This window comes from Mandrillus leucophaeus, unplaced genomic scaffold (genome assembly GCF_000951045.1).
Source record: "Mandrillus leucophaeus isolate KB7577 unplaced genomic scaffold, Mleu.le_1.0 Scaffold415, whole genome shotgun sequence".
Classification (NCBI taxonomy): Eukaryota; Metazoa; Chordata; class Mammalia; order Primates; family Cercopithecidae; genus Mandrillus; species Mandrillus leucophaeus.
The window spans coordinates 1,006,700-1,019,818 of NW_012104421.1; the positions used below are offsets into that span (position 1 = coordinate 1,006,700).

General features: G+C 37.6%; 1 protein-coding gene across 1 annotated transcript in view; it reads left to right on the top strand.

Moving 5' to 3' along the window:
• The first annotated feature begins 1,716 nt into the window (after positions 1 to 1,716).
• The window catches only part of ADAMTSL1 (ADAMTS-like 1), a 433,939-nt gene continuing 422,536 nt past the window's right edge, over positions 1,717 to 13,119 (top strand). Inside the window, exon 1 of the mRNA XM_011992650.1 lies at positions 1,717 to 2,118. Coding sequence (XP_011848040.1) covers positions 2,056 to 2,118 — 63 coding nt within the window. The 5' untranslated portion in view covers positions 1,717 to 2,055. The remainder of the gene's footprint in view (positions 2,119 to 13,119) is intronic.

Below are 13,119 nucleotides of genomic sequence, written 5' to 3' on the forward strand. Positions count from 1 at the left end.
TAACATAGCTTTATATATGAAAGTTTATTTCAATCAATCACCTTTCTTTAATGTGATGAGGATTTTAGATAAAAGCAATAGTGGAAAAACAAAGTTAAGCATTTTTATATCTACTTGTGAATCCACTTTAGCTTATGAGCGTTAGCTAGTTTTTGAGAGATTTGTAAAACAAATCTTTCTAAAAGGGAAAACATATTTTGAGAATAGGCTTTCTTTGTTATGGATTTGTACTATCCATTTTTCTAGGTCCACATACTTAGTATTGAGAACAAAGGTGAATCTTCGTATGACCTTGACTTTCCTAACAGCTTGAAAATAGGATTTTTAAAGTTTCTCTCTCTTTAATTGATATACCGTATGAAGTAGGTAACCTAAAGTTGAACAACCTGCTTTTCTTCACCTTTTTGAAAAGCAACACAGCAGGTATGTATATAGGCAGACCTGCCTGTATTCACATGCCCATTATGGCTTGATCAGGTTTTCCATATTTGTGTATTTCATATCTCTTCTCAGTACTTTTTAATAATGAAAGGAAAGAACGTTAATTCTAAATGTGTTGTGCGTCCACCGCATGTATTTCTGGGCTCTCAGGAGGTCTGTAAAGGGAAAACGTCCTGGTGACACACCTATGGCAGTGTAAGGCCAAGGCTGCTCTTTTATTCTTTCAAAACTCAACGATTTCCTTTGCAGATAAGGGGAAATACATCCTTGTTTGACACTTGACACTTTTCTAAAACTGTAATAAAACCTTCCTCTGGTAGAGTCAAATCTCCCTTGCTGGTGGATTAAGCAGCTTCAGAAGCTTCCTGACCTTCTCGTTGCTGTTGCTGGCCTTGTCGTCATTTCACTGCTCATTAGCACTTCCTTCAGGGTTGGACTGGCCTCCAAGGTCATCTCGTCCAACCCTCTTGCAATAGTGGACGGAAAAATGAGGTAAAACTCAGTTCACCCTTTTCTGTATTATAGCAGCTCTGATAAAGGATATGGGTGAGGTGCAGAGGAAGCTGAAACTTGGTTACAAGAAGGTTTGGGGATTAACCGAGGATTTAATTCATCCTTTCTTTCTCTCCCGTGGCTAAAGCAGATAGTTGAGAGTTGGCAGTGCATCAAAACCAGGCTGCTCCTCAACCCCAAATTTCAACCCCACTCATCCTGGAGTCTTTGTTGAGGGCTTCTTTTTAAACTGGGGGATCTAAATTTCTAATTGTGCCTTTACAATGAGCAAATCTTAAATGCCTTAAATTGTCACTTTACGAAGAAGCAACTTGCTTTGTGGGTTTTTTTGTTTTTTGTTTTTTTGTTTTTCTTCCAAATTAAGTCCTTAATAACACAAAATAACTTATGCCACCGTTTAGGCTTAGTGAGGAACCTTCAGAAAATGTATATAGAGTGTTTATTTTCCAAGTCAAGAGAGAAAGTAAAGAGGAACTTTATGGAGGCGAAATAAAACAGTTGTACAGAACACATTTACAGGGCACATTAAGTCGGTTTTTGTCTATGGTTCTTTCCCTTTATGGCATATGTTATATATTGACAGGGATTAAGTTTCTCTCCTGAATGGAACAATACACAGTCACAGGGAGCTACTGTACTTTACAAAGCAACAGACATCAGCACAGGCAAATGGCAAACAGAAACGCATCTCACAAAGAACTAACCAGGTCCATGGGAAGCACAGTGCTTGACTTCATCTTTTGCAATTCTGCATCTTTTGCATTTCCCTTCTCGCTCTGCTGCTCGCTCGCCTTTCTTTTTCGTCCTTTTTCCCCTTTTCTGCTCGCACTGTTACACTTTCTCTGTCCTCCTGGCTTTGTTATTCAGCATGTCTGATTAGCAGGAGCCTGATTGGCTGGCTGCCTGCTCCGAGAGAGATTCCATTCAGCTTACCCCCCACCCATCCACCCACCCACCCCTCGGTCAGGAAATGTGAGCGGGGCTGATGGAAGCTGATAGGCAGGACTGGAGTGTTAGCACCAGTACTGGATGTGACAGCAGGCAGAGGAGCACTTAGCAGCTTATTCAGTGTCCGATTCGGATTCCGGCAAGGATCCAAGCATGGAATGCTGCCGTCGGGCAACTCCTGGCATACTGCTCCTCTTTCTGGCTTTCCTGCTCCTGGTAAATGCCTTTTCATTTCAATACATTGCTATTGCCATTGAGTCTGGGTGCTGGGGTGTGTGTGTGTGGGGGTGTGTGTGTGTGTGTGTGTGTGTGTGTGTGTCTTTATCTGAAAGCGCCAGGTGAAATAATGTACACGATTACAAAGAGAGAAAACTCCTTCCAGAACTTTGAACCCCAACTTCCCAAGCAAGATGAAGTCTGCAGGACTTTCTGGAATTAGTTACTGCTATATCGTAATACTGATACTGAGACATGAACTTTGGGACATACTGCATGGAGTGTGGGAGCTGAGGACTGTATACATGGTGGTGTGTATGCTTGGAATTTGGATAACAGACATCCTGAAATCAAACTCACTCACTGTGGTGTTCCGAACTTTTTGAAGGATAGGCTTTGCCGGGCTTGCCCGTACTGCCTTTAATGAATTATTTTCCGTCTATGCACATGCACTAAGGAGCCAGGTAAACAGGGGAATGAGAGGCTCTTTGCAGCCAACCCAGATTATAGCTCATAATTACTGCAAGTCATTTATGGATAGAAGTTAATGCTAGGATTTATGAATTGAGGATTATGGTCTTTGATCTCTAATTTACTTTTAAAGAAGAAAAAAGAATGATGACTTTTAGTACGGCTGATTGCCACAGTCATAGTGATAAGATGCTCTGCTCTTGAACATCAGTACACATTGCATTTTTGACTCAAAGTAAATGTTCCGTTGTGACTCATACTTGGTTTTATGGGCAGAAAATGAACATTTACTGTCCAAAATAAATCTACACTCAAAATATTAATAGCAATGCACATTTTTTTAAACCAGAGTGTTCTGGGCAGGCAGCTTAGTAAACCTCATCTAAAGGTTTGATTCCAAAATTTGCACACACTGATCCAAACAAATGTGACTGTAGTTTTTCCTGTCACATTTATAACATGCCAGAACTTCCTCAGAAGGTAACAAGGCAAGAAGAGAACAAGGTAAAAATGTAGCAAATGAATAGGTTGCATTGATTCCTTGGTGGGGAAGGAATGTTTTGTTCTGATTAGATTCTGACACATCTGATCTGCCCTATAATTTTGAAGTAGGGAAGCAAGCCATTTGGTACAAATTGAAAAAGTCCAGGAGATTCATCAAATAGAATAATCAGACAGATTAGATATTTTATACGTTCCCACTTCTTAATGATTTGCATCTTTGTAGCTAAGAAATTATAATGCTGCATTGCAGGTGCTATAAATATAGAAATATATTTTTAATACATTTTTCATAGAAACTTAAAGGCAAACTACATTTTAAGCATGAATGAACTATAGGTTTTAGCTGTTCTGAAAAATATAAAGAACAGAATGTTTGGGTATGCTTTATGACTTGTGGAGCAAGCGATTTATGAAAGGTGTCTCATTTTTTCCATATGGGATGTGTTACTTGTATACAGCATTAGTTTGTCTCATCTTTCCTTCTTTGTGATTTTTTTAAGTCTGTGTTATTTTCCCATTATATTGCATCATAAAGCAAATTACCAGTACACATTACTTTTTTTGATATTTTCATATGGAAGCATGATCTCATTATACTTTAATAAAACTTTCCCATTCAGGAATAGATTGTTTTGCTATCCATTTGGTAAATGCATTATATCCCACTCTGATATCGTGAATATTCATATATATATTTGAGCATATAATCTGACTTATGTGGAATGAAAAGGTATGTATGCTTATTTCAGGAGGACTTAAAACGTATCATGTTTAAATTACAATTATTGTATTATAAAGATAAAATTAAAACAAACCTAGGTTTGTTTTACCCCTGCATTTAAATGAAATGGAAATCTGAGAGTTATGCTACAAAAGAAAGAACTGACTGGTGTTTACATACATCCCTTTGCAAAGCAATAACAGCATTAGTAATTGCTGTCATGTATTTTCTGTATGAATATGGCTAGTTGTTTGAAGATCATTACAATGAATCCTTACAACAATCATACAAATAAGACATTTTTGAACCCATTTTTCAGGTAATGAAATAAGCTTGCATTTGAACCCAAAGGTCAAATAATGGAGGGAATAGGGCATGTTTGCTTCGTATGGTGGTTGTAAATATTTAGCGACAGTGAAAACAGTGGTGCAGGTTAGCCTGTACCCTTTGTTGGAGATATTTAGGCTTTTTGCATCATCTTGATCATTAAAGATATGTACAATATCATGAGCGCTTGTTAGACTTGCTCATTAACGGCCCCCTTTAACATTAAATTTAATTATTGGCTTAAGAGACTGACCTTTAGCCTGTTCTGTACTTGATTTAGAACTACAACTGTAGCATCATCAACTCAACCTTCAAGCTTGATAGAGAAATTGAATTGAGGGGTTTGTTTTCCCTATAGTTTTTTGGGGTTTTTGGGGTTTTTGGGGTTTTTTTCATTTACACATTGCAAGGATTCTGTCTATTTTTGGACTTACTTTGGGCAATTTCTAAAGGTCTCTGTAACTTAATTGGAAAAAATCCTGTCCATTTAGTGGCAAGTCCAGTTTCTACCTTATCAAAATATCCTTCATTTCATTGACAACTGAATCATCTGTATCATGACTAGGTTCTTCAGTGTATATAAATATTGAAGGTTGTTCAACCTCCATTCTGTCAAAATCCTTTCCTCTTGGAACTTACTTCTGAGAGAATGGGCTTCCTGTGTCTTGAATCTATTTTAGGTTACCACCCATATTTTCATGCAAAGAACATATGTCATAGATTTCTCTTATATTCTGGACACAATAGGACAAGTCATACTGATCAAGAGATTTCATTTGATATTCAGGTGAAATTAAACTATATAATGCCATTTTCCCAATCCTCCCATCCTGCTCTCTGGTTTTTATTCTCTCTCCTTTGTCCCAATTTGTTTAGCTCAAAAAGAATGTGGCAAAAACCATGACCGGCCATTGACATATGTGTCCATCTACACTTGAAGTCAAATCACTTCTTGTCAGAAAGGCGTTTAATCAAATTTGCATTTGCCTTTTGTTTCTTTTAAGTAGTTTTAAGCTCTTTCGCCTGCTATTGTGAGAGTTGCAAGAGTAACACTAGGAATTATAATAAAGTACATGTGTTTTTCTGTTGAATTTCTTTTTCTTCTCTGCACTAATTTATACATGGCAACTAGTCAAACACAATAGCCCATTCCCTTCAGTCCCTCTGGCACTCTCTCCCACTATTATCTAAGTGGATCTATCTTGGATGGGGAGAAGCACCATTAGCTTGTGGAATGAATATTAAGTCCCTTATTTACAGGAGAACACAGCCTGTTCCAGCAGCTTGTATGTCTGTGTGTGTTCATGTGCATGCACAAGCACCTTTCTATAATTGTTCACTCCACACAGATTTCTTATTCTCAAGCCTAGATTGTCCTTAAATCAAGCTTGAAGACTTTTCACATAGATCTAAAGGACACTACGAAGCATTTAAAATTTAATAATCACTTTCTTCAAGTTTTTGTGAAGTTTCTTATCTAGATATGGCCAGCTGCATTTTTGTTTTCTCAGGCTCCTGTTTTTAGTGTTTCAGTGTGTTCAGGACCACTTTCTGGTCCCCATTATTATTTTCACATACACCATTTATGTTGCTTCATTTAAGTTGAGGGAAGAGTGTCCAATAGTGGTCACTAGTGAACTTCAGAAGAATCTTGTTATACCAGGAACATTTTTCCTTGAAAATGTATATGGATATTGAAGTCTTTTGAGAGACAAAGAAAATGAATAAATAAATGCATGTATGTGTTTGTACATTTGTATGTTTTAATACATGTTGGTGCCCTTTACTATTATGTATGTATAATTCGGAGAGCAGTCTTCTAGCACACCATGCAGTAGGCTATTACTCAAACTTAGGAGGTGCACAAAGTTTATTCTTATATCCTACTAACAAAATTACAGTTAGGGTTTGCCATTTTTATCAGTTAAGTGTGGTTAACCCTATACAAGTTACTCATTTTTTTTAAACTTAGTTTATTTGGGCTGTATTTTGTTTGGGGATTATATTAGCATGAGACATGCTCTGGGTGTTTTGGTTCTCCCCTTTATTATGGCTTACTCAGAAAATAATTTTAAATTCTTCCAGGAAAAATACAGTGTCCTATGAATTTCTGCTTTTCCCGAAGGACCTAGCAGAGTGCCGTGTAGATATGTGAACTAAACGAAAAGAAAAAATGACTTACAGAGACTATCAAAGGGTTCTTTAATTCTTCATATTTTCAGTGATTCCTAAATTCGTATGTGTAGTTCTGTTTCTTTGGTCAAGTGGCAGCTCTGCTTTTAATGCATATATCTTTCAGTTTGCAGGAATGACACACTCTCAGGTACGGCTATATACGTTTAATTGTGCCCTCCTCTCAGTAAGCGTATTCTACTGTTTCTGTGGTCTCGTGAGTAGAGTGACCCAGAAATGACCTCTTCGTAGCATAAGGACTGGAGCCTTTTCTTGAGTGAGGGCATTCCTTGAATCACCATGAATAACCTACTGGTTAAGTGTGTTGAGATAGTCACAGGAAAATGTGTCTCAATCAAGTTTTAGAGTCTTGTCATTGTTACTAATTTTCTTCTTTTAGAGAGCTGGCTTCAAACTCTGTGTTTTCACCAGAATGAGACAAGTGCATGTCATTTTCTGTCTACATCATAAAAACCATACCATGTGGTTGAATTTTGGCTTGATTGGCAGTACTGGCTCATGAGCAGCTTAGGACTGGCATACCAGAGGTGATGTAAGTCCTAAAGGATCCTAATTGAAATAGGCCAGCACAGCTGTGTGGGGAGCCTGCCTGCTAACTGGGGTAAGCTGTTGCTATCAACCCCTTCTTTCCATGAGCTCAAAAATAAATGACTAAATCTCCCCAATTCCCGAACTTCAAGATTAAAACCTACATTGAATAAAGCTTAACTGTTCTGTTTCGCCTCTCAGGGACTCTGTTAACTGGAGGACCCAGCGTGGAGGGCAGTTAGTTAAAAGTTTTCTGGCCCCATCAAGAAGATACCCAATGGCCATAATCTGCAGCCAACAGTGACCTTGGGCTTTTTGTTTATTGTCTTTCCCAAGAAACTCAGTATTTATAAATCCATTGAAATGTTTTGCTGTATTCACAGGCATTCTTTGTTTTGATTACAGAAATATACTCTATCTCATGAAGTAATTGTAACCTTTATTAGGAGAAATACCGTAATTTCTGTGTTCAGAGAGTCTCATCCCAAATTCTACCCATATATAGCTATGTGTATAGTCAGCACTTAGTAATTGTTTGTCAGAAGGCATAAATGATTCATTGTAATCTCTCAAATATTGTATATGTAATTTTTATAGTTCTTGGGCTACTTTGCATTTATCTGTGCCACTGCCCGTCTCCTACTTATCTTATACTTCTGTCTGTCCCACAAAGCTGTGGGGGACAGCAGAAGGAGTGACTTGTTCCTCCTGCCTCTTTCAGAATGTCTGGTAATTTGATCTCAATAAATGTGGGTGAATGAATAAATAAATGGAAAAATAAGAATGACTTCGCAAGAAAAGGTGAAAACAAGGAAAAGTACAAGTAGGAAGGAAAAATGTAAGCATTCATTTTACATGTGAGGCATTTCACTATTTCTGGTTTTAGTAAGACCAAGTCAACAACCCTAATAAATGCAAAAGAGGAATATATTCTGTATTCCTTTCTCTGTCTCTTAAATATACATAGCCACACACTGAACAACAATTAAATAACAACCCCTTTTGCTCTTGTTAATTAGAATGAATCATTTTGGATGTTTCATATATTTTTTATCCATTTAGTTCTCAAGTATTTTTCCTTTTTCAAAACTTGTCCTCAGGAAGAAAATGATATTTACATTAGTCACAGTTTTATAAAACTTGAAAGTACTTATAATAAATTCTCATGTTAGCAGAGACAATGCTGTGGGTTCACTAAAACCTGTTTCTTCTTACCACTGGGTACAATGATAAACTGTATGTGCCAGCCTTCCCTGTGATTGGATGGTGCTGTGTAATTCTCATCAGCGAAAAACAGCTAGAAGTACTATACCGCACTTGTAGGCCTGATCCCTCAGCTCTGTGTGATCCTCCAAGCATCAAACACTCTCTTTACCTGCCTGCTGGATGCAGAGAATCCACTAGAAGAAACTTCATGACTCTAAGGAATGGCAAAGCCACCAAATGGAAGTCTAGGTCCCTGAATGACTACATGGAGCACGGCCCCTCAGTGTCACTCTCACAGACTTACACTGTGAACATTCATTTAACCATGAGCAAGAAATAAACTTTGTTTTGTGAAAACCCTGAAATTTGGGGAAAGGTATTGTTTGTTATACTGAAAACTTTTAAAAAATAACATATGCTTCAAATTTGGATGCTATGCATGCCAGTACTTACTCATAAGTAAGTACTAATACCATTTTCCATTTATTATATGGGAAAAGAGAACTAACAAGATGCCACATCATCCTAATGGTGGTTTGATCTTTGTGGTTTGCAATTGACTGCATACCTAAAGTGTGATAAGTAGTTGGGGGTATGTGTCAGTACTACAGGGAATATAGGAAAATGGGTCCACTTTTAAAACATAGAATCTGGAAGTGGATGAGGGAGTGGTAGAAAATGAGGAAAGAAAACCAAAGAGGCAAGGCTGTGGTGAAACAGTTAGAATCTCCTGGGACAGAGTGGGATCAAACAGTGAGGCCAAGGACACAGAAGCACACAGATCCAAGGGGAAGGCAAATATAACAGAAAAAGACTCTGAGAAGCTGAAAGCAGGGTGCAACACTGAAACTGCTCCAAGGGCAGAATGTCAGAAAATCAGAGTGAACAATTCACAGAGAGGGGAACAGACTCCCAAAGGCAAAGAAAACAAATGTTTTGTACAGCGGTATACAAAGCAAACCACACTTCTTGAATATCCCTAGTTTTAAACAATCTTTAACACATTTTTCTTGGAGGTGTTTGAGTGCCGTGAAAGAACAGTGATTTTAGGCTGGGTGCAGTGGCTCATATCTGTAATCCCAGCACTCTGGGAGGCCAAGGAGGGTGGATCACTTGAGGTCAGGAGTTCGAGACCAGCCTGGCCAACATGGTGAAACCCCATCTCTACTAAAAATACAAAAATTAGCTGGGGGTGGTGGCAGGCACCTGTAATCCTGGCTACTTGGGAGGCTGAGATGGATTTGCTTTAACCCAGGAGATGGAGGTTGCAGTGAGCTGAGATCAAGTCATTGTACTCCAGCCTGGTGACAAGAACAAAACTCCATCTCCAAAACAAACAAACAAACAAAAACACAGTGGTTTTGGAATGGAACCATCTGGGCAGCAGCACTGATTCCAGCTCCATGACCGTGGCCCAGTCACACAATTCCCTTCAGCTTCTATCTGCTCATCTATGCTCTACTGCCCATTGCACCCAGCTCTCCAGGATGCTGCGACAGGCAAAGGCACTGTTAGATGTCGAGGTGTTCTGGAAACTCCCAAGTACTGTAACAATTCAGGTGATTACTCTCATTCATGTGAAAATCATTTCTCTGTCACCAACTGTCTGCCAGTGGGTAGAGCCAGGCTTCCATGGAGACAGACAAAGGCTCCATGAGAGATTAAGACACAATCTCTACAGTGAAGAACTTGGTAGTGTGTTGGACATTTTGTTGTCAAGAGTTGTTTGTTTTTTAATTTTTCAAAACACAGCTCTTCTGTAGGCAAGTTTTATGATGGACATTATTATTTTCAATTTCCCCACAAGCTGATTCATCTTGTAAATAACTCTCTGCACTTGCTTAGATGCTGTTTGTTTAACCCTTTTATCCCTGTGTAAATGTAAATCATGGCTTTCCATAGATTATGAATGTGTTATTTTCAAATTATCAGTCACTATTTGACTCTGAACATGAAAAATTATTTTTACTTTTTGTAGAGTTCATAATCTGAGTTTGTGCAACAGAACACATTGGAACAATTTTTTTAGTTAATATTCTTTAGGGAAAAACTATTCTCAAGATAAATTGTTATCTTTGAGAGGATTATCATTATGTGTGACCAATATCTAGAGAGTTTTCATCTGCCTGGTAATTTGATCTCAATAAATGTGGGTGAATGAATAATAAATGGAGATTCCCCACTATCACTGGGGAATCTGCTGCCAGATTACAATCTGTACATAGTTTCTACTACATTGTGCTTTCTTTGCAACAACCAAAATCCATGCAAAAAACAAATATATTCCATTTGGAATTACATTTCTGTCAGTGCAATTACGATACAAGGTTGGATCTCCCATCCTCATTAGAATTATACCTAAAGTTCTTATTAAAATAAATTAATTACAATAAGACCAAAATGGCCTTGTGCATCAAAAGGAGGATAGTTGAAAGAAAGGGAATAGCAGAAAAATCACGTGCATGAGCATATGCCATTTATAATACAGGAGATTTATTCCACTTCTGAGGCAAGAAATTGCCGGACTCTAATAGTTTCACCACCTGTGAATTATTTGGGTGCACCTCATAAGCGGGTTCTTTCTTCTATTTGTTTAAAGAAATAAGTGGTATGTTTGCCAATTCTACACTACATTAATTTTCACGGAGTTTCCATTTTCATCTTCATTGCTTTTTCAGATTTTTTTCCAAAGCTTCTGCCATTCTCCAGTTAAAGCTTTGGGTATTTTCCCCTTCAATTTTTGTCCAGGGACTTTCTCTAAGTCAATTCAGTTTGTTGGCATAAATGTTGGGATGAAAAGAGTGTGATAACCTAAGACATCCTGACATAAATTCCAAGAGCACTAAAGAAATGAGACAGGAAATTGTGAGCAACCTATAATAAATTCAAACTGTCTAATAAAATAAATATACCTCACTTTGTTCCCATAGTAAGGTATGGTAGGGTGTCTGATTTCTCAGCCTCCTTTGCTGGCTGTCATCTCAGTCACCATCTGAAGTCTGTAAGAGTATTGTTAGAATATTGTACTTCATCAATAGAACCAGGAATGAAAAAGAGTAATGGAAACAGTAAGAACTCCTACTGTTCAGGTGTTCTTAAGTGAGATTTGAAGGGAACGTTTTCAGAACTAGCTGGTTCTTTTATTCTAGTTGTTATAACCATTTGTCACTGAGATCTAATTTAATTTCCCTAATACACCACACACTTTTAATTCTTATTTGGGGCTTGTAGCTGGTCTGAGATAACAAACATGCTTTGAAATTACTGTTATGAAGTTAATTGGCATTTAAATTCCCAGCCCATAGATTCATAGCATTTCAGAATTAAAGGGAATCTTTGATGCATGCAGAATGTGACCTCAGTTGACTGGGATCTCTTTGAAGGCAGGGCTTTTGTTTTATTTTGTCCTGAATATCTTTGTATCTCTAGCACCAGACAAAGAGTTTGATATAGAAAAAGTCTTCGATGTAAGTTTGTTGTTTGAATAAATTAATTAGTTGCCTATTCCAGCCCTTTCATTTTGCAGATAATTTAAAATAAAATATAAATGTCTGTAAAGAGATTTGAGTCATATTTATCAGGAGCACCTAGTACATAGGATCCAGATACTGGAATCTTGTGCTGTTTCCTTTGAGTCTGTTCTCCTTCTGTTGAGTTCATTCTCCCGTATTATACTGTGTGGCCCCTTAAGGACCTTTCAATAACAGCCATCATGCTGGCTTTGGTAGAGAGGGATTCAAATGTTGAAATGTCACGTACAGAAGAAACTGAGGATCGAATGAAGCTGCTGCAAAACAATCTTGAGTTAAAACTCAAAGATCATTGTTGGCTTATCAGGGTGACCTGGCAAGGACAGAGAACTAAAATCTGTAAAGTTGTGTAAACTAAAATCTTCCCCAGAGTTGTGTCGTACCAATAAGACTCATTTATCTTGTTTCCCTATTAATGAAAAATGTGGATAATTTGGTGATGTATGTGTGAAAATAACTTCATATGGGATCTTGCATGTAGCAGGTCTCCAAGAAGTGCTAGCTTTCTTTCCTCCCTCAGTGCAAAATAGCATCTTCATTGAGAGCCTGCTATGTATCAGGCACTGTGCTAGGTACTTGCTATGCTGTGTTGAACAAAACAGACATGGTCCTAAAGATGAGTCCCTCTACATAGAATATCAGTAAGGATTTGGGACAGGGGTGAGGAAGACAGGAATTAATTGGCTAGTACTTTCCATCGGTTTTATGTTGCTGTCATGATATTATTTTCTTTAAACTGTATATTTAACTATTGCTGATGTAAGAGGGTTTCTGCCTAAAGAAATAGACACATTAATTCATTATTTATAGGGATTCGAGAAAGAATGTGTTAGAAAAACTCTAAATCTCTACAGATTTATATTAAGGTCATTTCTTTGACTTTTGCCTTTTTTTCCTGAAATCCTCTTTTTTAGGAATACTGAAACCTAAGCTTAATGAGCGTATTACTTTGTCTCTGTGTTTATTTGATACATAAACACCTGTCTTTTCAATCTAGAGCTATGCTGAAGTAGTAAAACCTTTCAACCAGCCCACTTTCAGGCAAATAAAAGGCCAGTCAGCTGCCTAGAGAAGGCTAATGACAGTAGGTTTTCCCACAAAGGGTTGGTTAACTTCAGTTTGCTGGTGCTGGGACTCTTATTAAGCAGGACTGTTTTGGCTGCAAACTCCAGGATCTTGATTTTAAGAAACTCGATCAGTGGGTTTTGCCCAATTGAGAGTTCTAGATGATTTACAGCAGTGATTCTCAGACTTTTGAATTTCATAGACTATTAAAATTTCAGAAGAAAAATAAAGCTGGTTGGCAGGTAGGTAGGAGTTATGGAAAATAGAGATAAAATTTCTAATTTTTTGTATTGTTAACTAAGGATGCTAATAAAATAAATTTCTATCACCATAGTTTCATCAATGAAATAACATTAGTTAATACTAAAGAGAGTACTTGCTTCAATGTAAGGAGCACTTTATAGATACCGCATTAAATTATCTGATTCCCAAAAGAACTCTATGGACGGAGTCATG